The sequence below is a fragment of the Vulpes lagopus genome, chromosome 18 (assembly GCF_018345385.1).
Source record: "Vulpes lagopus strain Blue_001 chromosome 18, ASM1834538v1, whole genome shotgun sequence".
NCBI lineage: Eukaryota > Metazoa > Chordata > Mammalia > Carnivora > Canidae > Vulpes > Vulpes lagopus.
This window is the reverse complement of record NC_054841.1, coordinates 40764310-40791829: the sequence shown is the minus strand read 5'-3', so window position 1 is coordinate 40791829 and position 27520 is coordinate 40764310. Positions and strand designations below refer to the sequence as shown.

At 37.8% G+C, this 27520-nt stretch overlaps 2 protein-coding genes across 3 annotated transcripts in view; both read right to left on the bottom strand.

Moving 5' to 3' along the window:
- Positions 1-27520, bottom strand: part of MACROD2 (mono-ADP ribosylhydrolase 2) — a 1912080-nt gene that overhangs the window by 251761 nt on the left and 1632799 nt on the right. The window lies entirely within an intron of this gene.
- Positions 8828-9381, bottom strand: LOC121478429 (protein dpy-30 homolog). Its single transcript, XM_041733516.1, has one exon. It carries the CDS (start codon positions 9310-9312, stop codon positions 9013-9015), a length of 300 nt encoding a protein of 99 aa, XP_041589450.1. The 5' UTR covers positions 9313-9381; the 3' UTR covers positions 8828-9012.

Genomic DNA, 27520 nt, shown 5'->3' with positions numbered 1-27520 from the left:
GGGTAGTGCTTTTCAATATGTATGTGTTGGGGTGGGAGATCTTGCATGTTAAAAATAGCATCAGGGCTTTTTCAAACTGCAGAGTCACGCACAGCCCTCTAGAATTTTTATATGCTTGGCTACCTGCTACAGAGTTGACATTTGAGACTATTACATGAAGGATCAACTAACAAGTAACTTCTCTCAGGGAATATGGCAGGAAGTCTTGAGAAGGGGAAGTATGATGATCTTCAGTATCTTCAAATTTTGAAGGGGTCAGAAATTGAGACATATCCACCCTTCCCCATTTTTTTTTTTAAATCATGGATCAACATCGGTGTGACTTGAAAAGAAAAAGGATGAGTCCAACTCAAGTAGATTTTCATCAGCTTGGCTTCTACTAGTAATAGCAGGGTTACCTTCCTCTCATTGAGATACAGATCTATCAGTCCGGAGGAGTTCAATCTGAACTCAGAGAGGGGAGAGACAGGAACCTGGAGACTCACTGGCTGCTATGGCTCCAGATACGACATCACATGGGTGACCACAATCTCATTTTTTCTGAGACAGTCTTGGTTTCCTGTCTTATTTTGATATATGGTTATGTTAGCAATGCCCCTTTTTCCTACAAAGTATCCTAGTCGGCATAATAGATTGTAGCCTCACCTTGGGCATCACTAAATAGAAAGATGGTGGGATTTTTTTTCTCCCACAACTTTTAACTGATATCAATTACTAAATTGGGAGGACACTTTTAATTAACTGGGTAAATATCCTCCATCCTCTGGGTGGCACGTAAGAACTCCACCACGAAAATAGTGAGGACCATGCAGGGTGCATCTACAAATTAGGTCAGGTGGACACAAAATTCTTATATGTTGTTTGTAAAACAAGACAAAAATCATGTGGAGGAAATATTTCTCAGCTGGTATTGTAGCTGCCTTTCCACTTTGCACTTTGTTGATTTTAAACCTCCAGCACAGAGGCCTCAACATTAAGACTTAAAAGTGCCCAGAGCAATGGAGAAAATTTCAGTTTCCTCGGTCTCAAAGAGAATTTAGTCAAATTCTTCTTGGGTAAATAGAAGACACAGATAGATTGTATAGACCTGTCATGCTTAAGAGTCTGTCAAGAAATACAAGAAGCCACACACAGGCATGCATATGAATATACCGATAAGTTTGAAAGCATTTAGCAACTTAAAAAGGAAATTAAAAAGAAAGAATATAGATGATAAATGAAGAGCATAACTTTGAAGAGGGATTGAGAATTTCAAAGAAAAAATTCTCTTTCATATCTTATGAGAAATTAAGGGGAAAAACCCTAACGCATGGGCTCAGTGAGAGATAAGCAAGTAAGCCATCATGTGGGATACAACGGGAGTCTGCAGAGAATAAAGCTAGAGAATAAAACTAATAGAAAATAAAAACAAAGACTACCACTTGAAGAATTAAACTGGCATTAGATTATTTTAGAAACCGCAGTGTATGGTCTCCAAATGTAGTTACCAACAATTCCTCTTGGCCCTCTATTGCCATGTGGTTCCTCATATCAGGAGGATTACATTTCCCTTTTCCCTGAAACTGGTGGCCATGTGACTGGTTCTTCCCAGAAATACGGTGGGAGAAGTCTGGCTCTAGGACTTTCCTGACCAGGCATTAGGTAGACTGCCAGCTTCCACTGGCAGTGGAAGATCCTTCTCAGATCTCAGTCTCCCTGGTGTCCAGGGTAGACCAGTGGATGGACAGAAGCTATGTAAAGAGAAGCCTTGGAGAAAGAAAGATTGTTTGTGGAGTTTCAACACTGCCCTAGCTCATGCTGAATGCAGCCACATGAGTGATCTCAGTTGTAATCATAGAACAGAAGAATAGTTCAGCAGAGCCCACCCAGCACACAGAATTAATAGAAATGATAAATAGGTGTTGTAGTAAGCTGCCAAGCTTTACAATGGTTTGTTAAGTAACAACAAACATCTGAAACAATAACTAACATTTCTTATGTAACTAGTATATACGAATTTTGTGATAAGTACTTTACATGTACTTTCTCATTTAATATTAAAATTCTTCTTACTTTCCTCATTCATAACACCATTTCTCATTCTTGCCCCAATAGAGAAAAAAAAAAGACAAAAAGCTTTCAAAGTGGAGTCCTAGACTTCTGACTTGATCCCACCCCCAAGTTGTCTTCTGTACTGTCAGCAGAGTTACATGAAATGCAAATTCAACCATATCCCAACTACAAATTTCAGACCTCTCTCTAATCTATCTTTCCATTATATTTCTCTATTCTGCTTAACACTGTCATTGCTTGTCCCTCCTCCAACCCCACGCCATGATGTTTCTTGCCTCTGTGCTCCTTTACCTTACTTTCCCTACTCTCATTAATTTCCCCTGCATAATTTTCACCTACCCTTCAAAGTGCAGCTCAAATACCATCTCTTCCTGGAAGGCTGTCTTGACTACACTTGCCCAGGACTAGATCAGCAACCCTACTTGGATCCTATACAATAGCATCAGTACAGCTTGCAATAGCTTTGCCACCTCACCATATCTGTCTGTAAGTCTGCCATCAGGATCAGACTGCAGCTTTGTAAAGGCAAAGGCCTGCTATTCCCAGCAATTGGTATATAGCTGTGTGACCTTGGGATGTTGCTTAAGCTCTTTGTGTCTCCATGTTCTTTACTTGTAATGTAGGATCACTCCTATAAGATTTTGTTGTAAGGATTACGTTAGTTGGGTATATGTTGTACTGTTCACTGTCTTGTGAGAACACTCAACAGAATCCCAAGTAAAGACTTATTTTTCTGTTTTTTTGTTTAATGTGTGCCTTTCCTGCTTGACTCTATGTAGGACGTGGGCTAGGATGTAGAATGTTGGTTAATTACAGTGGTACTTAATGGAATTTAAGTATCAATTCACTGAAAGATTTATTTTCAGAGGCCAATTCCCTGGGAAGAGAGATGTGTTCTTTTTTTTAATATATAATTTCATAGGAGGTACATTCGTAATTGAGCAACTTCTCTGCATTAAATGCTCTGTGTTCCTCTGTGCCAAAATGCATTATAATTTATCTTTTCCCTTTTGTCTTACAAGAGAGGTAGAGCAGTACATAGAAATAGCAGCTATCAATAAACTCCAACACAGACTGAGCAGAGATCTCCCTGAGCACAATGTGGAACAGTTGCAATGGCTTCTGGGCCATTTCCTGTGGAAAAATCTTGGCTTATTTTCCACAGTAGTGAAAGTCATACAGATTTATTTCTTTATCTGGTAGAGAAGGTCTCATGAGAAGAAGTAACAGGAGACGTGACTTCTGTTTTTTTTTTTTTTTCCCTGAGCTTTAGCCTCAGACCCCATCAACTGTGGAGAAAAAGAAAAATCAAATTCCTCAAGTTGGGTGGAGATTATCATTGGTTTCTGACCAGCCAATTTACTATACCTCTAAGTGCCATTGTCTGCAGAAGACATTTCTTCTTCTTCTTCTTTTTTTCCTTTTTGTATATTTTTTATTGGAGTTTGATTTGCCAACATATAGTATAACACCCAGTGCTCATCCCGTCAAGTGCCCCCCTCAGTGCTCATCACCCAGTCACCCCATCCCCCCACCCAACTACCCTTCCACTACCCCTTGTTCATTTTCCAGAGTTAGGAGTCTCTCATGTTCTGAGAAGACACTTTTTCTGATAGTACTTGATGTTTGGATACATGGGAACCCTTTCCAACTGTTATTGGCTAGGGTTTCACAGCACCACACTAAAGTAAACAAAGTAAAATATCTCTGTGGACAGCCCATGTCACTTTGTCAGCTAAATATCATAATTCCTAGATGAACCTCTGGAGCCACGCTTAGGATTGAGGCACCAAATCCAACAACATTCTTGTTTAACATTCTTGTTTAACTGAGCCAAAATTCAAGAGTACCTCTAATTCAGCTGTTTTGCAATTTAATACATACAAGGTATAATAGCTTTTTTAGAGTATCAGTATCAAGGTATATGCAAATAACTCCAGGGAAAATTTCAACAATAAGGTTGTGGTGTTAACTCTAAATGCTCTCTGAATAATAATGTCAAGTCCCTAGGTAGCTCCCAGGATCCCCATGGGATATAGCTACTAAAGGATGAGCTTAAATTGAATCATTACTGCTTGTCCCCGTGTTATTTCTATTTGTTTATTTCTTTCATTCTTTCCCAATCCTCTTTGCTCTTATGTTTTTTTCTGTTACTCAGAGCTCCTTAATCTTGTTAGTTGGATTGTGTAAAACTATCAGCACCTAAAACTTTTATACTATTCCAGAAAATTAAGGTCTTTTTTATAAGACAGCACATGAGGCATAAATGACTATTCTTTCTACTCTGTCTCTAGTGGTCACTTCTTCTAATTGTACTAAAATGCTTGTTGAAAACATCTAACAACACGTTCATCCATCAGAGAAGTAAATGGATATATAGAATAGGTATCTGAGACTTTCACTTTATTTAAGCTTGAGTATAGATATTCCAGAGGTTCCCAGAATTAGTAACACTTAAACCACAGTTGGACATTTAATATTAAAATAGTTGAATTTCTTGTGTTTGGATTTCTGATCTATTATACCTCTTCTCAGTTTCATATTCAGAGACTTAAATGGTAATGTCAGGGGTGACATGACAAAATGTATCTTTTTTTCTACTTCCTCAGGATCCCCAAACCTCTGGAGTGTCATTTCTTATGACTAAAAAAAGAAGTTTGGACAACTAATCATCTGACTTTTTAAATAAAACAACATGCTAAATGGTAATGAAAGAACTTATCTTGTAATTCTGGTCTTATTCATTAAAGGTGATATTAGTGATATTCCTGACAATTACCTTAGTGCTTCATACATGCCATGGCTATTCTGCATGCTTTCAGATGTAATAACTCACTTGATCATCACATCCATGGGAGGTAGATATTGTTATTTCATCTTACATGTGTGAAGAATAAAGCATTAACAGGTCAAGTAACAATTTTAAGTTTATGCAGGGAAAAATAATAAACTTAGTGAGAGATGACCAGACCTTCAAAGCTGTATGCCTTTGACAAGTTACTGAACTTCTCTGAGCCCTTCATCACCTGTAAAGATTGATGATATCACTTTCACAAAGTCCAGAAAGATACCATTCGTCTCATATAAAGTGAAAGTAGAAAATGTTCTGTGTGTTAAAGGACCTAGCATAGCCCATTTATTTATTCACTCAACAAAGATAAGTTAAGCACATACTATGTGAAATGCATCATATCAACTGTTGGAGATAAAGAAATGGATGAGAACTGGTCCTAAGAAGCTCTCAGTCTAGTAGGAAGTTAGCACAAATTATTGTGCTAGATTTACAATGGGGTGCCTCCTGATAAACCCATGGTGAGTTGAAAATATGGTAAGTAAAAAATACACTTAATACACTCAACTTACCAAACATTATGGCTTAGCCTAGCTCACCTTAAACATGCTCAGAACACTCCTATTAGCCTGAAATTGGGCAAAATCATCTAACACAAGGTCTATTTTATGCTCAAGTGTTGAGTATTTTGTGAATTATTGAATACTGGACCTAAAGTGAAAAGAATAGTTATACAAGTACAAAATGGTTGTCAGAGGATCAGTTATCTACCATCCTGATGGTGTGACTGAACTGGGAACTGCAGCTCACTGCTGCTGCCCAGCACCACAAGAGACTATTGTATTACATATCACTAGCCTGAGAAAAGAGCAAAATTCAAAAATTGAATAAGAGTTTCTACTAAACTTTTTGTTGTTGTTGTTGCATCATAAAATAAAAAACATCCTAAGTCAAACCACCATAAGCTGAGGATCAGCTATATATTGTGGTATCCAGTAAATTAGAAAGGATGCAGTAGAATAGGAAGTTCCTAGAAGACACAGAGGTAAAATATGGGAAGAGCTGACTAACTACACTGTCTATGGATGCAAAGGAAGGTATCAGAACTGGGTTTTCATGAGAGGTTATACATACTCTGGTGACGATGACCATGGTTTTAGGGATCAAGGCATATGCCAAAGAAGCACAATGAAGCCAGGGGCAGCCCAGTGGCTCAGCAGTTTAGTGCTACCTTTCAGCCCAGGACCTGATCCTGGAGACCTGGGATCGAGTCCCATGTCAGGCTCCTTGCATGGAGCCTGCTTCTCCCTCTGCCTGTGTTTCTGTCTCTCTCTCTCTCTCTCTCTCTCTCTCTCTGTGTCTCTCATGAATAAAAAAATAAAATCTTAAAAAAAAAAGAATGAAGTGGTTATAGAAGAGGATGGAGAGGTAAAAATCATGAGAGTCAGTTAGGCCATGTCAAGAATTTTGAGCTTTTTCCTCTACCTGTTGCAGAAAACTGGAAAATAGACATAATCAGATTTTCATATTACATAGATCGCTTTGGCAGCAGCTTGGAAGACCAGTGCAGGAGGGAGACAACAAATTGAGTCAGGGAGAATAGCTGAAAGACTATTTCAAACCCAGGCATGAGATGGTGAAAGAGAGGGATCCCAAGTTGGTCTCTCATTTCTCTTTAAAACAATATATGAATGTCACAAAAGGAATGTAAAAGAGAAGGCCAATTTGACTCTATTTTTTTTTAATGTAATGCCTTTGATGGTATTTGGTCACTGATTAAGTATTCTTGGTGAGAGAGGAAGCACCATCTAAAAGTAAATCTTAAAGTTTTAACTTTAGCAATGGGACACCAGCTTACAGAGGAAAAGCATAAGTATGTATTTTGTATGGTACACAAGGAATTAAGTTCCAGAAATGTCACCTTCAGTGAGTCATTGGGATATTCAATGGAACCATGAAGTCAATGGTTGGGGATGGTGGAGACATTTGGGGCAAAGATACAAATCTGGAGCTATAAGCATGTATGTGATGTTCAAAAGTATGAATGAAGATGAGCATGTAAAGAAGCAAGTAATAACAGAAGAGATAAGATGAGGTAGGATGAGGACTCAGGAGAGAAACCTAAAAAACATCAAGCTTCAAGGGGAGGACAGGAAGTATAGATCCACAGAGACCTGCTCAAAAGGTGGGAAGAATGATCAAAGAGAGGAATACAATATAAAATTGGTTCTTGCAATATGCTTGTGGAGAATGAATTCACTAGAGATGGACCAAATTCCTTCTCATGTTGAACTGGCACACTGCCTAAGCTAACAATTCCTTCATTTCTATCATTCTGTATTTCATAATCATTGTAGTAGCTTAAGTAAAGTAATTAAATGTTTAGGGTTAAAAGGTGTCCAGCTAAGTTTCAGGCTATCATGGGAAGTAAAATGCAACCAGGGATTAAAATAATCTCATCAAATCCTCCTCTGCTTCCTCAAAAGCTTTGAAGCAAAAATTGCGCTGATGTTGACTTGGATTTGGCTGTAATTATGTGGCTGCTGATGCCTGGGGTGTACTATGGGGTTTACTGTTGAATTATCTTAAGCTTGGGAACCATCATGAAAAAAAAAAAAACTAAGCTTATTCTTCCTGTAGAAGATACTATATGTGTAATCTCTTTTGCTCTGAAAATGTTCATGGAATCATGTGGAGACTGTGGAATTCAGATCAAATACAATAATTTTTCATATTTAAGTACTTTGGGAAAATGCTTCTTAAACAAAACACTTTTTTTTAAAGATTTTATTTATTTATTCATGAGAGACACAGAGAGAGAAGCGGGCTCCATGCAGGGAGCCGAATGTGGGACTTGATCCCAGGACTCTGGAATCACACACTGAGCCAAAGGCAGATGCTCAGTCGCTGAGACACCCAGGCGTCCCTAAACAAAACACTTCTAAAAGCACTTTAAACCTTCAGTTCATCTTAAATATAGAGAATTACAACACATGAGCCTTAAATTATCTTTTAAAAATATCTAAAAATCACTCATTATGGGCTAAAAATGATGACATATTTTCATCACTATAATTCAAATGATCATATTGATAAGGATTATGAATTTTCCTCCCACAATTCCGTTCGGCTGGGCCATAGGAACTCATTTACATATAACAGAGCAAAAGGCAGAGGTACCATTTAGTAAATAACTATTTTGGTGTACTAAATGATACAGTGGTTACCTGAAATATTTAATATCACCTCCATAAATCTCATCTCCACTCCAGAGCTGATTTTGCTATTCCAAATGGCATATACCACTGCTCCTAACTCAGTGGTGATCTTTGTAACTGTACACTCCTGACTCCAAACCTAAATCTGAGCATCCCATTTAGTTAAAGAACATTGTTACTTGAAATGACTGGTCAATTGTTTCCGATTTATATTAGCTACTGAACCACTTTTATTTGCCTCACATTATTTTCCTATGTGTAGACAAAGCTAAAATGAATGAGCACTTCAAGGGGTAGGGTAATAGTACATTTCTGGAAATGGATTGGTCCAGATATTTTAGGAGTGAACTCTAACCATTTTGATGGGGATGAAATAATCATCCTTCATTTAGCAAATTTGAGAGACTGAATTGTCTCTTTGACAAAACAGGGAGATGGCATTGCCAGGTTGCCTTCCAGCAATATTGATCCTTATCCATTGGGATTCAACTGAAGTAACTCAGTATCTACCACAGTGTTTTTAGGAGAGTATAACTAGAGTAAAGTGCTTATAAGACTGTTTAAAGATTGGGTTGGTAAGCACAATGCCATATAGACCTTTATCTGTGACTCTTCCAAACTCTGTTCTGTTGGATTTGTTTTCCAGTTGGCTTTTCATCATTATTCTTCAAGTACCATTGTCCCATATCTCCTGGCTCTGGCTCACTGTCATTACCCTATATTGATTAGTAGCATCATAAAGACACCAAGATAAAGACACTTAAATAAGTATGGTGATTAAATCAAAATAAGGGAAATATGTTTTCTTCTGCAATTCCGGAAATAAGTTCTGTTGTCCTGAAGGTTCTTATATTTCCAAAAAGGGGGGGGGGGGATCATGGCAATTAAAGCTGCCTCTTAATCATGTAGATCTACAGTAGAAACCAAATTTTTCTGTTCTTCCCAATTAAGTCAGTTTCGATCTTCAAACTGTGCCTTGTTTTTTAAAAGATATGATGCTAGAAATTCAATGGGATTTGGTGGTCTTTCTTTTGCAAGCACAGCAAGGCCCTGTAATAAAATAGGCACAACTGTCTGATCCAGGTAGGCACGAGTTGGCAAAGACTGGAGATCCACTTTCTGTTTTGATGACTTTTCTGCATTAATCTTCTCATTGTCTACTATCCTCTCCACATTGTCTGTGAGACCGTACTCAGAGTGAGGGTTTTCTGCAACCTGCGTCTGCCCCTCCAGCATCTGCTCTGGCTCCATGGCGGACCCTGCAAGTCACAATCCCCGGAAACCAGTCCGCGCCCAAGCCGCTCGTTCTTAAGAGCCCTGCACCGCTCTTTATTACCTCCTCAGATCAATGGAAATTGGTCTCCTCCATAATCATCTGCAGAATTCTTAGCTCTTACCTTACAGGTTCTAGATTCAGGGAGCTGATTTTTTCAAGTCTGACAATTCTTCAAGAATGGAATTCACAATAGGACAGAGTATTTAATTAAAAAGTCATGATCAAATACAGTTTTTCATTGCATGCATGGGTATAAAAATACACATAAAATTTGATTTCATGGCTTATTTTACCATCTTGGATAAACATGGTTATGAGGACTATTGATAAAAGTGGCTAAAAGAATAGCTAGTGGCTTTGGAATCAGATTAGCTAGACTTAGGGGCACCTAGGTGGCTCAGTCAGTTAAGCATTCAACTCTTGGTTTCAGCTGAGGTCCTGATCTCAGGGTCATGAGACTGAGCCCTGAGTCAGGCTCTGTGCTCACTGCAGAATCTGCTTAAGTTTCTCTCTCCCTCTGCCCCTCTCACTTGTGTTCTTTCTCTCTAAAATAAATTTAAAAAATGATTTAGGTAGACTTGAATTCTGACTGCACTTTCTAGCTCTGTGACCTTCACCAAATTACTTACTCTTCCTGAGGATGTTTATCTTCATCTCGAGCATGGATAACACTGACTTCCTGGAGTTAGTGGGATTAACTGAGATCATTCAGCTGTGGCACAGTTTTTGCACAAAGCAAACACTCAATAAATATTAGCCTATAGAGTGAAAGAAAGACCCAAGTAGGAGTTTTGAGCCTTATGGTCTAAAACCTGGCTGTACCACCAACCAGTCTGAGACTTTGAAAAACCCGTATAATGTCTTTTAATATTATGTCCCCATGTAGAAAATAGGAAAGCTAGACTAGATTAGTGTTTTTCTAAATTTTGCTTATGAACACCAGCATTATCTCTTTAATTATAATCTTGTATGAATCTCATTACATAAAACTTAATAAAAGAGGAAATGCTGCTTGAAGTAGGAGATTCAGAAACACACCCACACACCCACACCCACCACCTGTATAGTCAGATATGTGTATACACATATGTATGTGTATATCACAACATGTTTATTCTAGTAACAAGAAGAAATTGTGTCCCTAAATTCCTTTAACCTCCACAAGTAACCACTCCAGCAAAAACCTCAGGAGACATTCCAGCAGTTCTTCAAACAATGACTGTTGTTTTTATAGAATCCAGCACTGCATCACAATGAGCTGAATTTCAACTTTCATTCGTAGTTAATGGACAATAGACAAACTAATCTATACTAAGGAGGTTTCTTTTCATCTCAGTTGCATTTCTTTCATATAAGCAATGCAATGCTAAGTACTTATAGTGATTGCAATCTCTTCTAAGAAAATCTTCTATGGCACTTAAATATAATCACTACGTAGCTAAGGACAACTTGTGTCATCAATACACTCTCTTGTTGAGTAATCAAGACATGAAATTTGGTTTCCCTTTTTTCCCCTTCTGTAAAATAGGAATTTATTTTATTTTGGAGTGAATATGATGCTGTTGGGTGGGCCTGCAAATATTAACTTTTAAAAAGAGGTGTTCTTGTTGTCATTTAGTTTAGAAAGAGAACAACTCTTGTGGTGTATGTATTAGTAGTATCAATGTATGTCACCACAGCCTAGAAGTTTAATATTTTATTATATGATTTCATCTAAGTGACTACTAGTGTGACATTTGAATGGCCTGAAGCAAGGTCAAAAATACAGGGTGGAATCCACAATTAGAAGGAGCTAGCACTGGTTGGGGTAGAGAGCTGATGTAGGGAGTAGCCAAGTCTCAGCCAGCAGTGGCACTAAAGGGTCAGCAAGGATCACACCTGGTCCTTGGGGTGAGAGAAGGCTTAAGATAAACATAGCCCACTACTCCAGAGAACATCTTAGGACAGTATTGAAGATGCCTGATATATAGCAAGAACAGTAATGGTGGACCAGTAATCAGGGCGATAAGTGAAAGGTACCAAGAGTCAGACACTTGGTATGGGTATGTGTGTTGGGGGGGTTCTTAGGAGGGTGAAGTAGGAGGATTAGGTGTGACCATATAGACCTGGTGAGTATAAGCTGCTACCAGAAGAAGTAGCTGCTATTCAGTTCTTGGTCATGGGTGTCTGGGTCTTCTAAAGCCAGACATATGGATTTCTATGTGAAATATTACATTGTTAAACACTGTCAGTAACTTCATTTGGTTCTTCAGATACTATGGAAATGGAGGCAGCCTTATGCTGGCCAAGTGGGACATATCTGTAGGACCCAGGGCTTTGAGTCTGAATGCCAGGCCTGGAATTCTATACTTATAAGGGCATGCCTATTCATTTGGCTGTGAGTCAGGGTGAAACTATGAACATTTTTCCACTTTTGTTACAATTCATTCCATTATGTCTGGGTAATCCTAGCCATCAGTTATGAAAGGCCAATTTTATTCTTCATTTGGAGTTCCAAAGAATCTTTCTCAAGTTTGAGAAATATGGCAGTCCGTTCAGGGATGGTCTCACCTTCTTAGCAAGTCTGATCTCTTCAAGGTATCTTGGGGTAACTCTAGGACTCCCTCCCTTCATTTGCTAAACATTTCACTGATTAGCCAAGTATTTCCCTAAGTATTTGACTATTCTATATGATTTTGCACTGGAGCACAAACCAATTTAAATGTATATGAACAAAGCCAAATTCAAAATCAGTTCAAATTGGTCACATTTATACAGTCATAATGTTCTTAGAAAGTCATTAGTATAATTGTAATTTTTTTTCTTCCTGCAGAAAACAAGATGGGCAGGGAAAGGATCGCTATTCCCATACAGAATACTTTTATACTTTTTTTCCCCCCCTGAAATTTTATTGCCTTTGCAGTTCTTTCCAAGGAGATGACTATGAGCATGCTGGGTTGAGGCAGTCCAGTATGCTATTCTCCTCTCTGGCCAATGCCCCATCATCTTTGCCAGGCTTTCCAGTCAGGAAAGATCCAGTCTGAACTCAAAGCCTTTCCCCTAACTTCCCCACTCAGCTTGAAGGAGGGGATGTAGATCTTCACTGGCCCTCATGGGAATTCAGACACTTCGGAATCTCCAGAAAGTGTTCAGAAGTAGACAGAGGTATTCAGAAGTGGATTCTCCAGGGGACAGCCTTTGGGATTTCAAAGGTGAAGGGAACTGGAAAAGTAAAAGGCACAGTATAAACAGGAAAAGAAATGAAATGGAGTCACTAAGGAGAAGTAAACTCCAGAGGCCTAACACTCGGACCACAGAGGACCAGGCATTTTTGAAAAAGCAATTGACATAACTCTCTTGAATTGCTCAGCTACTTTCCTATAACTTCATTACTTTTACATATAGATGACTTTTGCCCCCCTTAGGCACCAGTTAATACCATCTATTAAAACTCCCCCAAACAGAAAGCAAGTGTCAAGCAGGTGGTTACAAATTTCTAAGAGCACGGAAAGAAAAAATGGAAGAATCCTTTGACCTCCCAGGGAAGTTATTTTATTACACTAAAGAAACCACAGGAAGAGGGAAAGAGAGAACGTATTTTCCTTTTTAGCAGCCATGAAATTGTGCAGATTTTACTATGTGCAAAATGTATACCACTATTGCTTTCTTTGATGGAAGGCATTTGACTCATCGCTCCGAGGAAGATACTAAAACAAAAAAAGCATCGAAATACCAGCAAAGGAATTTAAACAGGAATGATGTCTCTCCTTCATCTTCTTCTTTCTTATTTTAGAAACTTTGCTCTGGGATTGATGGTGACTTCTCTCAAGTGCAAACTGCTCATGATATCTATTCACTATTTTGTATTATTCATCATTTGGGGGATATAGTCAGGACCACCTAAATGGCTGGCTTTTATCAGCAATCTTCAGAAAAAGAAAACACACTTGTCTATTATTCAAGTTTATAATGCTAAGATTATCAATCTGTGATTGAAATGCTGTGTGGTTCGGCCAACATAGCTTATACTGTTAAGATGAGTTAACAGGGAAATTAATCTGATTGGTTTATTTTTTTTAAAAGATTTTATTTATTTATTCATGAGAGACACACAGAGAGAGGCAGAGACACAGGCAGAGGGAGATGCAGGGAGCCCCACGTGGGACTTGATCTTCGGTCTCCAGGATCAGGTCCTGGGCTGAAGGCAGGCATTAAACAGCTGAGCTACCTGGGCTGCCCTGATTGGTTAATTAATTACTAAGATGAACCTGGATTCATACTTCATCTTTCCACAGAATTCTCACTCTTTTTGTATCATCTTACTTTTTCTTAGACAATCTAAAGAATAAAATGAGGTGTCATATCTGAAAGTCACATAGCTGATTTTTGGGAGAATCTCTCTCTGTCCCCTCATTTTTAGGAATATGTTCTAGATACGGAATCATATCTCTCTGATGAAAAACAAATAGCATTTTCTGCTTTATACCTTAACATCTGTGACATTCTTAAACTGCATCATGTCACTGGGGGTCAAGTGGAACCACAACACAAATCCAATTATTTCTAGACAAGATAATCATTATTTAATCATCTCATGGGAACGAGGTTTAAAGACACAAGAGCAGATGCAACTGAGAGTACAAAACAGTATAATAGCAACATCATGATTATCCTGTAGGGCCTTCACTAGCTCTCCATCAAAGAAAAGATTTACACTCCTAAAATAGAAGATATTAGAACACATCACTCTATCACATATTAAATATTAGAATCAAATCAGGACAGTAGTCAAAATAGCTTTGGTGTTCTGTAGATCTGTGATTACCTAACCTGTGAGAAAGAGCTAAATGACCTAGAATCTTACTTCTGCTATCACCTGATATATAGCATAACACTATGACCTTGGAAAAAGCACATAATCTTCCTGAGCTGGTTTTCTCATCTACAAAATGATAACCCTACCACTTGCTGTGAGGGTTAAATCAATGTAGGTACTTGAAAGCACTGTGTAGGGACGCCTCGGTAGCTCAGTGGTTGAGGGTCTGCCTTTGGCCCAGGGCGTGATCCTGGGGTCCCGGGATCAAGCCCAACATCGGGCTCCCTGCAAGGACCCTGCTTCTTCCTCTGCCTGTGTCTCTGCCTCTGTGTGTGTGTGTGTGTGTGTGTGTGTCTCATGAATAAATAAATAAATCCTTTTTTTAAAAAAAAAGCACTGTGTAAACTATGTAGGTTTCTAGTAATATAACATTGTATCATTACATACACACTTTAAAACATTTTGTTTTGTTTTGTTTTTAGAAAACATCTACAGATGAATAGGCCAGAAAAACTGATCAATGTTACCTCTCTCTGTGGTAAAGTGAAATGATGGCCTTGCCGTTGTTGAACAAAAAGGAAAGAGTTTATAACTTTCTTAAATGTGTAATTGTTGGGTTGTGTATTGGTAATTTAAAGAGACTTCTGGTCAAAGACTGCAAATGGCAGACTCCAAATTATATGTGGTCTGCAAGCATGTTTTGTTTGGCTCAAGCATAATTTTTCAAAAGTAAACTGCTTCCCAACGTTTAAAAACAAAACATTTTAACATAAGGTAATGAATTTCTATGTCCTCTTTCTAAAAATCAACTATTTGGCAGAAATTCCCTGGGAATTCCTACAAAGCAATAATACTTGAAGCTGCTTCTGCCATATTCTTTTGATGGGGTCTTCCCTCTACTGTTTGCTTCGTTGCCCACCTAGATCATTCCATTCAAATAGTCTCTAAAGGCATTTCAGTTTATAATATTTTTTACGTAAATGTAAAACATTGGATTATTGTTCTGTAAATATCTAGGGCTCTTCCCATGTCCCCATGGATAGAATACATTTTCATACCTCACTGATTTGGAGTTTGAGCACAAGATTTACTTTGGTCAAAAACTGTCAACTGATGTGACATGAGCAGAAGCCTTAAATGTGCTTGGATGTTTAGCCTGTCTCTGTTTATTCGCCATGAGAAGGGTTGTTCCAGAAAGTTGCTGTCCTTTGTCTTGAGCCTTAGAGTGAGATACAAGGAGTGGAGCTGAGCCTGAAGCCTAAAGCCAAGGTCAAGTGACCAAGCCCAAGGCAGAGATGCTCTAGCCAACCTGAATTAAACAAACAAACAAAAACAAACAAACAAATGCTTATTGCGCTCAGCCAGTGAGTTTTAAGACAGTTTGTTATATGGCATTATTTTGTATTATTTTACTTGTGAGCAAGATAAGCCTACCATTCTCTTTCTTCAAATGCAAAAATAAAACATATCTTGTATGTATATGTGTGTGTGTGTGTGTGTGTGCATGCATGAGCATGCACAGGAATGTGTGTCCACCTGAGAACATCCACGATTTAAGAAATTTGAGCCAGTTATCACTGAAAAATAAATAGATTTTTAACTTACAACCAACACCCTCTCAGGATGAGATTAATAAGCTTAAACCTTTTCTGACTCATCTTGTTTCTTACACATTCCCTCTTAAATAGAAATTTTAGAATGCTTCAGACTCTTTCAGAGGAAGTCAACATTGAAACCCAGTGCTAGTCTTTATATTGCCTCATTTTTTTGCAATTAATTCTAATATCATAGATAATTTTAAGTTAAAATAATAGCTATACTACCTATTCCAAAGGATGGGAAATCTTGGTTAACATAGATATAAATCATAAAGTTATTTGCATGTCTTCCTAATCCAACAGTTGCACTGTGATTTTATGTTTAAGTTTCCAAAATTTTAGAATGGAATTTGTCAATTAGATAAAAAGCAAAGTTTGTCAAATCTTTGGAAAGGCTTCTAATTACAAAGAAATATTTTGGAATAAATATACAAATGTAGCATTAAAAGACCCCAATAATGAAGTGTTTTTTTTTTTAAGTTTTTTTTATTTATTTATGATAGTCACAGAGAGAGAGAGAGAGAGAGGCAGAGATACAGGCAGAGGGAGAAGCAGGCTCCATGCACCGGGAGCCTGACGTGGGATTCGATCCCGGGTCTCCAGGATCGCGCCCTGGGCCAAAGGCAGGCGCCAAACCGCTGCGCCACCCAGGGATCCCAAAGTGTTTCTATATTAGAATAAAACATGCTGTATTAAAATATACACCTAACTTTTTCAAAGGAACTATAATATGCACCATTAAACTTCCAGGAAACAGGAACACACTGAAAATGCTTAGTTGACTGTAGTACATCCCAGATCTCTAAACCAATACCTAAAGCTTCCAGTTCCAACAGACAACACTTCAATCTCTAGGAACAGAGAGGGTTATGAGTGTCTTTGAAATAATAAAATCAGAAGGATTAGGAGAAATCTACTGAGAGGCAGGAAAAAAAGATCTATTTATATTTATATATAAATATATATACTATATACAACATATACAAATATAAAATATAAAATGCATACAGATATACTTTACTTTTTCTATAAATATTTATAGAATTTTAAATATATATTAAATATATGTATATATTAAATATACATATATTTAAGAATTTTAATAATACTCTATTATTAAGATTTATTTTATTCATGTTTTTAAATATTATTTTTCTTTTAAATAAGAAAAGAGGCAAGGCTGCGGGGAGCCTGATGCAGAACTCGATCCCAGGACCCTGGGATCATGACCTGAGCCAAAGTCAGATGCTCAACCATTGAGCCACTCAGGCCTCCCTATTGATTTATTTGAAAGAGAGAGAGAGAGAGAGAGAGAGCAGGCATGTGAACAGGGGAAGTGGTAGAGGGAGAGGGGCAAGGGGAGAGCGAGAGAATCTCAAGCAGACACCTCTGCAGCTGAGCCTGATGCAGAGCTCCATCCTACGACCCTGAGATTATAACCTGAGCAGAAACCAAGAGTCAGAAGCTTAACCATCTAAGCCACCCAGGTGCTCCAATAATTTATTGGATAAAATAAAATACTTTATTATTTTTAATATTTTAATTGTTTTAAATGTTAAATATATTTTAATATTCTAAAGTATATATAAATGGAATATATATATATATGCATATATACACACACATATACATATAAAGAAAAAGTCATTTGATAATAAATTGCAAACAAAATGGAGTCCAGAGAAAAATAACTCCAGATTTGGAAAATGAAACACCATAGAAAACATACTTTAAAATTGTGTAAATTGTGGCCTGTGAATATGAATATTAACAAGAACAATCTATAACAATGAAGACTAGGGTGATTTGTTTTTTAGGAATCAGAAGAAGAGAAGCACTTCAAGGTAGAAGAAATGAGCAACTAGAAATAATCTATGCAAGTCAAGGACTTCTTTACCATTCATTGTAACAAGTCTCTCTTCAGTTGGAAAAAGATGGGCTTGTTGGTGTAAGTCACAAGCCAAAAAATCATTAAAAAATATAAATAAAAGTTCTTCCTTCAAGAAATTTAGCTACTATTTGCTAAGAAATTATTGCAATAAATACCCAAAACTACTACAAATATGATGTAAACAGCATCCTCTAGATTATTGCAGTGCCCAGACTGTAAAACCTGAGACAGCAACCTGGGTTGAATAAATTGCCACCAGTATTCTTAAAATGTAGTACACCAGAAGGGCTCTGCTATTCCTCCCACAATTGATCTATACAAGTTTTGACAAAAGGAGGAAGAGGACACATAAAATGTAATTACATACTGTCTAGAGAAAGTATGCATTTTGTGCTACTTTGTAACCTTTACAATAGAAAAATAGAACAAGTCACCCTCTCATTTTTGGTGTCTGTGGTAGATTTCAATAATATATACAGATTCTTTGCAGTTCCTGCCATGAATATGTGGACAAACTCCATCATTGAGTCTAGGCTTGGACAAGTAATTTGGTTTGGTCTGTGGGGCAGCAGCAAATGTGACAGAATCAGGGACTTGAAATCAGAGGCTCGTGTACTGGGCCTTGTTCTCTTCCCGCTTGGATCCCATTTGCTACAATGTGAATAAGCCTGGCCTAGCCCACTGGAGATGCAGGGATCAGATGGAGAGACCTCTGGATCCAAAGAATCATGAGATGTAAATATCTGTTTTTTAAGTCATTATATTATGGGGTGGTTTGTTATGTAGCAGAAGGTAATTATTCCAGTGTCTCAAGTAAGAAAAGGATTGTTGTAATGGTCTCTTATTGCAGTCAGATGCCTAATTAATAAAAGATCATTAATGTGTTCCTATTCTGAAGAAAGAATGCTAGCCTTAAACAGTGAAGCAGAAACCAGATGAAGAAAGGACACTGACAGACATGGCTTGTGATGGCCAAAGTTCTGGTTCTCAGAAATAAATCTCCAGGTCAGAAGTGTCATTAGAAATTGCCGAAGAGAACACAGAGATTTTGGAAGGCTCCAGAGAGAAATGTGAGATAGCAGTTTGGGGATTTCCAGGCAGTACCAAGGATTAGACAACATCTCTGAATCTGTGAAATCCATGATGAGACAAAAGCATGCTTTACTGGGAGGAAAACAACTGGCAAATGAAGCACACAAAAGAAATATGCCATGATTCCCCCAGTTGTTTTCAAAGAGAGAAAGAAGAGTGATGTGATCTTTTTCCACTCTCCTCTTTTAGTGTCTCCCTTTTTGTCTCTTTTGTCTCTCCCTCTTGCTCCTGAATATTTTACTGGTTTCATGAAAGGATGTCAAAAACAAAAGTATGTGTATTATACTTACTTTCCTTGGAAGTATAAAAAGTACAGAGATTTGTATTGTATAGATTGTCAGCGCAACATGAAAGGAATATTGGATGAAGTTGTGCCAAGGAGGAGTCTACCTGGCTACCTACCTACTACCCACACACATGGGCATAAATCTGTGATACATCTATTTTGTCATATTTCTTCCTTATTTTTAAAATATGTTCACTGTGTTTCTTTTTTTCTTGGTCTCATTAACTTTTGGTTTACTCCCTTTCACACAAGAAACAATACATATATGCAAACAGTATGTGAAGAATAATAAAAGGGAGAATGAACTGAAAAATAAAAGCCTTCCTTCCTACTATAATCAGTTTGCATACATGCTTCCAGTTTGTCTGAGCCATCTTCCATGCATTTATAAACCTACACAATGCACTCTGCTATAATGAGGGTTTCTGTAATGCAAATTAGGGCACACATCATTGGCAAATAGATGAGTCATCAGTATAATGTGGAAGTCACATTGGTCCATATGTTGAGTTGTTGCAGACAAGAGGAGCCAGAAGAGTGGTAGTAGAATAGTAATTTGAACAGGAAGGAACAGAGACCTTAGTTCAGTGTTTGAACTAGCAGGAGGAGCCCTTTCCTCTGCATTTAAAAATAGAATAAGTATTAAAAGCTAGCAATTGTGAGGGAATCACCCTCCCAGAGAGAAGCACCTACCTGCCAGTGAGTGGTCAATTGTGCTGCAATGGAAGTCGAGAGTAAAAACCTATCAAGAGTGGAAGGCTATGTTAGATCAAGAAGCCAGCGAACATCTCTTTGAGGAGTGACATTTGAAAAGAAACCTAAAAGAAGTGAAAATGCAAGCCAGTGAAGACCTGGGGTGGGAGGAGATGGTTATTCCAGGCAAAGGGAACAGCAAGTGAAAGGCTCAAAATAAGGAACAAACATGGGGTCTTCAGGGAATTGCAGGAAGGTCAGCATGAGTAGAATGAACTGGGCAGAGAACAGAAGGAAAAAACATTGGAGAGGGATGCCTGGGTGGCTCAGTGGGTTGAGCATCCGACTCTTGATTACAGCTCAGGTCATGGTTTTAGGATCATGAGATTGAGTCCCACATTGGGCTCCATGCTTAGTGAGGAGTCTGCCTGGAATTCTCTTTCTCCCTCTGTCCCTTCTCCAGCTCCTTTCTCTCTCTCAAATAAATAAATAAATACATAAATCTTTAAAAAAAAAAAAGAAAGAAAAACATTGGAGAGATTAGCAGGGACTAAGCCTTAAAGGTCACTGTTGGCTGAGATGTGACATTTAGATTTTATTCAGAGGGTACTAGAAAACTGTTAAAAGTTTCTGAGCAAAAAATTGTTATAACATGTATTTTAAAAATCACTCTGGAGGCTGTGTTAGAAGCAAATACTGGGGAAAAGAGAGAAATTGGGGAACCTGTCAGTAGCTTAGAGGACTATGGATTTCAATGTGATTTTGAAAGATGAACACAGAACAAGCAAATATTCAAGTAACAGTCCACCGAATCAGGATTTGTTAATGATTCCGTGTGTTCATCTTAACTAGACCGATATCACAGAAAAAATATAAACAAAGTAGAGAACACAGAAAAACTTCAAAATGGAAGATAAATACCAGATTCTATCTAATTGGGTTGCAAGTTTAACAGGGGAAAATGGCAAATGATGCACATGCTATGATCTGCCTTCTCTTAATCGTACATTTCTTTTCTGTGCAATGGAAGTAGGCTTGTTTCAACTGACTGACCACTTCTAGCCTCTCTTCCAGAGAGAATTCCCCTGTATATTCCTCCTCAAACTACCAAAACAGAAGCACACATCTTGTTCTAAATCCCGGAATCTTCCCAATTACAACCGAAACTCTTTAATATTTTTCAGAAATTACATAAGTTTTACTAAAAATCTAGCCCAAATCAAATACAAATATGTTTATTTCCCATTTTGATATTAGTGAATTAGGGCATATTTCACAAGAGTACTATCGTAACATGTACATTTTTATTCCGACATTATAAAAGGAAACATTACTTCAAATGAATCAATTGGCCATAAGACTACATAGCCTTTGAATATACCAGCTTGTGTTTGTTTGTAACAACTGATGCAAATTCATTTTTCTCAGTGGGAATAACATGAACCATCTTGAGTAGAACCATGTTTGTCTTTGAGTAAATCAAAGACAAAACTTTGATTTTTATTTTTTAAGCAAGATTATTTGGATCTGATTTCTGTCAAAATTAAGCCAGTTCTCCACTTCATCTTATATACTTAGTCCTAGTCTAAGAATGTAGTTTTGAGTGTATCAAATATTTATTGTGAGTCCAGATAGGTCAATGTACCAAAAGTCAAAGTTACAAAGAAGGACTCTGACCTAATCACAATCTGAGAACAGCTTCAAATGCCTTGTGAAATGTGTGTGTGTGTGCATGTGTGTGTGTGAATGTATCTGTGTGCACTTCTTTCTCTCTGCATTTTGCCTTTGTCTCATGTCTTATATCATAAAATGACATGATACCACTTGATGGCAGACTTTGATGTTGCAAAGCTACTTCCCAATTCACATTCACTCGTCAGTGCTGATCTTGTTCAAAGTCAAAACCACCTCAGGTTAGTGCTACAGCTGAGAACAACCAGGATGGAATTCGGCAGAAAGCACTGAACTGTCACTGCCCTACAGGGGTCAAGATGCCTCCCACTTACTGAGATATGTCAGTGGTGCAAAGAGGGTCTCTGTGAAGTGTCAGTTATCAGGTAAAATTCACCAAAGACCAAAGCCAGAGCTAAGCAGCTAAGCTATCTTAAAACATTTCCTTGGCTTTTAATGAGGGAACCAAAAAGGAAATGGAATGGTTACAGTCTCCAAAAGGCAAATAAGACTGAAACTACCTCTCCTTTGATAATAATAAATTTATTTGCACCAAATGGTTATCTGAATTGAAAACAGCAAGACTCATATTCAGTTAGGTATGTGTCTAGGTGTGTGTGGACATCTATGCACCTATACACATTTAGTACACACTCTTTAAAATAGACGATATACAGGGTACTGTTGTCATTGTAATTATTAAACACACCCCAAAGTTCAGATGGCAATGATCATTTAGTGTTCATGCATCACTGGATCATCTGAAGTTGATTAGCAGGTCAACCTCAGCAGCTCTGTCCCACATGTAACCTTGCATTCCTCTTGGGACCAGCAAGCTAGCCAGAGCATGCCCTTCTCATAGCCATGAGAAGGTGCTAGAGGATAGGGAGATGAACCAGGGCCAATGAAAGCCTAGGCTAAGTGCTATTAGTACAATTCACCTTTGCCCCATTGTATTGGCCAAAGCAGGTCCAATGGACAAACCCCCTTTGATCAAAGGGGTGGAACGGGGAAATAGCCTCTGCTCCCTTATTGGGAGGAGCTCCAAAGACACATGGCAAAGAGTGTGGATACAGGGAGATTATGCCATCTACCACAGACCACCTATTCATCTTTTAATCAAGAGAAACAAAAGTAGCATGAAGTCATAAAAAGCAGATTTGGGGACAGACAGACCCGAGTTCACATCCTTATTAGCCCTGGCCCTTGAACAACCAACATTAACCTCACTTGTCCTTATTTTCCCCATGACCAAACTGGAAACAACCACCTTCGCCTTATAGGAATTCTGTGATTATTAAAAGTCGATACTTTATGAAGAGTAGTTAGTCCTTCATAATCTTCTAGGAGGCAATGACAAATTATCACTGTTAATGTTATTGCTGTAATACTATTGTATTTGTAATACTATTGTATTGTATTGTATTGAGTCATTGTCATTACTCAATCCTAGAAATAGCTGGGGCTTGTATTCTATCACATTTGGCTTACTCTATTTATTCCCCAAATTATGCTTCCAGATGTGAATCATGTCTTTCCTGTCCACAAGAGGAAACTCAACAGAACAAAATGAAAATTATAGACCCCGTGACCTGCATCATCCCTGGCCCATACAGGTCTTGAAAGGAGACTCTCTGTGAAGTGAAATGTGGTGATGAAGTAGAGAATTTTGAGGAGAGCTTTTATAAGTGAATTGAGAGAGGAAAATCAAAGATCTTCTCAAAGCCATTCACTAAGGAAAGGGAGTTGTTTGGCTTTTGGAGTCAGTTTCTTTTGAAATCATTTGGAATCTAATTTGGAAAGGAAGGATCAATGGTTGGATGGTTAGCTAGGGCTAGTATCTGTTCTGGCTGCGACTCTAGCTTTTGCTCTGTTGGACCTGCTTAGAAACATGGCATCATCATACAACACCTTACCCTCTCTCCTCATTTGCTTTGTTTCTTCAGGTCCTGATGTTCTGGCATTTTACCCCTAAGATGTGGATACACATGTTATGTATATTCTTGAGTCAGCTAAAATCAATGCAAATAAGGCTTTGTTTTTCACAGTTGAGCATAATTAAAGCTTTTTTAAATTTCTTGAACTATTAAAATAATCATTTTAATTTTCTCCTACAAGCTAAATCTACTCCTTTTTCACCCAAGTTGTATTTGAATGATAACAATTTATATAATTAAAAAAATTTTTCAGAAAAAACCTAACACTTTAATCTAAAAGATTATATATAATAACTTAATGTTATTGACTCTTGTTTCAGTATAAGCAAAAAGAGTCTTAAATTTCTTTCTAGGCTTCATTTAGACTGTTTTCTGAATTTGGCTTCTTTACTTTCTCTTTTTATTCTCTTCTTGAGTTATTTTAATATTTTAATTTCCAAATCTTTTATTTCTCCATTATTGAATTATAATTGCAAGAATGATCCCTTCTTTTTTTTAAATTGGTTTTGATTGAAGTTCGATTTGCCAACATATAGTATAACACCCAGTGCTCATACCATCAAGTGCCCTCATCAGTGTCCATCACGCAGTTACCTCAACCCCTCACCATCTTCTTTTTGGCAACCCTTTGTTCATTTCTCAGAGTTAGGAGTCTCTCATCGTTAGTCTCCCTCTCTAATATTTCCCACTCAGTTCCCCTCCTTTCCCTTATAATCCCTTTCACTATTTCTTATATTCCATGTATGAGTGAAACCATGATTATTGTCCTTCTCTGATTGTCTTATTTCACTCAGCATAATACCCTCCAGTTCCAACCACATCAAAGCAAATGGTGGGTATTCGTTCTTTCTAATGGCTGAGTAATATTCCATTGTATATATAGACCACATCTTCTTTATCCATTCATCTGTCAAAGGACATCATAGCTCCTTCCACAGTTTGGCTATTGTGGACATTGCTGCTAGAAACATCGGGGTGCAGGTGTCCCGGCGTTTCATTGCGTCTGTATCTTTGGGGTAAATCCCCAACAGTGCAATTGCTGGGTCGTAGGGCAGGTCTATTTTTAACTCTTTGAGGAACCTCCACACTGTTCTCCAGAGTGGATGCACCAGTTCACATTCCCACCAAATATGCAAGAGGGTCCCCCCTTCTCCGCATCCTCTCCAACATTTGTTGTTTCCTGTCTTGTTAATTTTCCCCATTCTCACTGGTGTGAGGTGGTATCTCATTGTGGTTTTGATTTGTATTTCCCTGGTGGCGAGTGATGCAGAGCATTTTCTCATGTTCTTAGTGGCCACATATATGTCTTCTTTGGTGAAATTTCTGTTCATATCTTTTGCCCATTTCATGATTGGATTGTTTGTTTCTTTGCTGTTGAGTTTAATAAGTTCTTTATAGATCTTGGATACTAGCCCTTTATCTGATACGTCATTTGCAAATATCTTCTCCCATCCTATAGGTTGTCTTTTAGTTTTGTGGACTGTTTCTTTTGCTGTGCAGAAGCTTTTTATTTTAAGTCCCAATAGTTCATTTTTGCTTTTGTTTCCCTAGCCTTCATAGATGTATTTTGTAAGAAATTTCTGTGGCCAAGTTCAAAAAGGTTGCCGCCTGTGTTCTCCTCTAGGATTTTGATGGATTCTTGTCTCACATTTAGATCTTTCATCCATTTTGAGTTCATCTTTGTGTATGGTGTAAGAGAGTGGTCTAGTTTCATTCTTCTGCATGTGGATGTCCAATTTTCCCAGCACCATTTATTGAAGAGACTATCCTTTTGCCAGTGGATAGTCTTTCCTACTTTGTCAAATATTAGTTGACCATAGAATTGAGTTCCCATTTCTGGGTTCTCTATTTTGTTTCATTGATCTATGTGTCTGTTTTTGTGCCAGTACCATACTGTCTTGTTGATCACAGCTTTGTAACACAGCCTGAAATCTGGCATTATGATGCCCCCAGCTCTGGTTTTCTTTTTCAATATTCCTATGGCTATTTGGGGTCTTTTCTAATTCCACACAAATCTTAAGATTATTGGTAATTTGTGGTTTTTCAGAAATGCATTCATTTCTTCTACATTGTCTAATTTGTTGGCATATAGCTGCTCATAATACGTTTTAAAAATCACTTGTATTTCCCAGGTATTGGTTGTGATTTCTCCCCTTTCACTTGTGATTTTATTAATTTGAGTTCTTTTTCTTTTTAATAAGGCTGGCTAGGGGTTTATCTATCTTATTAATTCTTTCAAAGAACCAACTCCTGGTTTTGTTGATCTGTTCTACAGTTCTTTTAGACTCTATTTCATTGAGTTCTACTCGAATCTTTAGTAACTCTCTTCTGCTTGGTGTAGGTTTTACTTGCTGTTCTTTCTTCAATTCCTTTAGGTGCGAGGTTAACTTGTGGATTTGAGGGGTTTTTTTCTCTAATTTTTTGAGGGAGGCTTGTATTGCAATGTATTTCCCTCTTAGGACCACTTTTGCTGTATCCCAAAGATTTTGAATGGTTGTATCTTTATTTTCATTAGTTTCCATGAATCTTTTAAATTCTTCTCTAATTTCCTGGTTGGCCCATTCATCTTTTAGTACGATGCTGTTTAACCTCCATGTGTTTAAGTTTCTTCCAAATTTCTTCCTGTGATTTAGTTCTAGTTTCAAAGCATTGTGGTCTGAAAATAGTCAGGGGACAATCCCAATCTTTTGGTGTTGGATGAGACTTGATTTGTGACCCAGTATGTGGTCTATTCTGAAGAAAGTTCCATGTGCACTTGAGAAGAATGTTTATTCAGTTGCATTCAGATGGAAAGTTCTGTATATATCTGTGAAATCTATTGGTCTAGTGTGTCATTTAAGGCCCTTGTTCCTTTGGTCATTTGCAGAAAGTGCCATGTTGAAGTCTCCTATTATTATTAGCGTATTATTATATAAGTATGTCTTAACTTTGGTTATTAATTGATTGATATACTTGGCAGCTCCCACATTAGGGGCATAAATATATATGATTGTTAGGTCTTCTTGTTGGATAGACCCTTTAAGTATGATATAGTGTCCCTCTTCATCTCTTACTACAGTCTTTGCTATAAACTCTAATATGAGGATTGCTACCCCAGTTTTCTTTTCAGGACCATTTGAATGGTAAATGGTTATCCACCCCTTCATTTTCAGGCTGGAGGTGCCCTTAGGTCTAAAATGAGTCTCTTGTAGACAGCATATAGATGGGTCTTGCTTTTTTTTATCCAGTCCAATACCCTGCGTCTTTCGATGGGATATTTAGCCCATTCATGTTCAGAGTAACTATTAAAAGATATGAATCTAGTGTCATCGTAATACCTATTCAGTCCCTGTTTTTGTGGATTATTTCTTTGAACTTCCTCTTTCTTTTACAGGGTCCCCCTTAATATTTCTTGCAGAGCTGGTTTGGTGGTCACATATTCTTTCAGTTACTGCCTATCCTGGAAGTACTTTATCTTTCCTTCTATTCTGACTGAGAGCCTTGCTGAATAAAGTATTCTTGGCTTCATGTTCTTCTCATTTAGGACCCTGACTATATCCTGCCAGTCCTTTCTGGCCTGCCAGGTCTCTGTGGAGAGGTCTGCTGTTAATCTAGTGTTTCTCTCCATTTAGGTTAAGAATCTCTTGTCTCTTGCTGCTTTAAGAATTTTCTCTTTATCTTTGGAATTTGCAAGTTTCACTATTAAATGTCGACGTGTTGAACAGTTTTTATTGATTTTTGCAGGGGTCCTCTGTATCTTGTGGATCTGAATGCCTGTTTCCTTCCCCAGATTTGGGAAGTTCTCAGCTATGATTTGTTCAAATATACTTTGTGGTCCTCTCTCTCTCTCTCTCAGCCTCTTCTGGAATACCAATTAGACATATATTCTTTCTTCTCAAGCTATCATTTATTTCTCCCAGCGTTTCTTCATGGTCTCTTAATTGGTTTTCTCTTTCTCCTCAGCTTCCTTACTTACCATCAACTTGTCTTCTATGTCACTCACTCTCTCTTCCATCTCATTAACCCTAGCAGCTAGAGCATCTAGTTTGGATTGCAGCTCATTTAATCTATTTTTAATTTTGCCCTGATTAGATCTCAATTCTGCAGTAACAAAGTCTCTAAAGTCCTTTATGCTTTTTTCCAGAGCCACCAGTAGCTTTATAATTGTACTTCTGAATTGAATTTCTGACATTGTATTGAAATCAAAATTCTGCAACTCTGTAGCCAAGAGCACTGTTTCC

Coding starts and splice junctions, on each gene's coding strand:
- LOC121478429 (XM_041733516.1), bottom strand. CDS start 9,312: ATGGAGCCAGAGCAGATGCTGGAGGGGCAGACGCAGGTTGCAGAAAAC.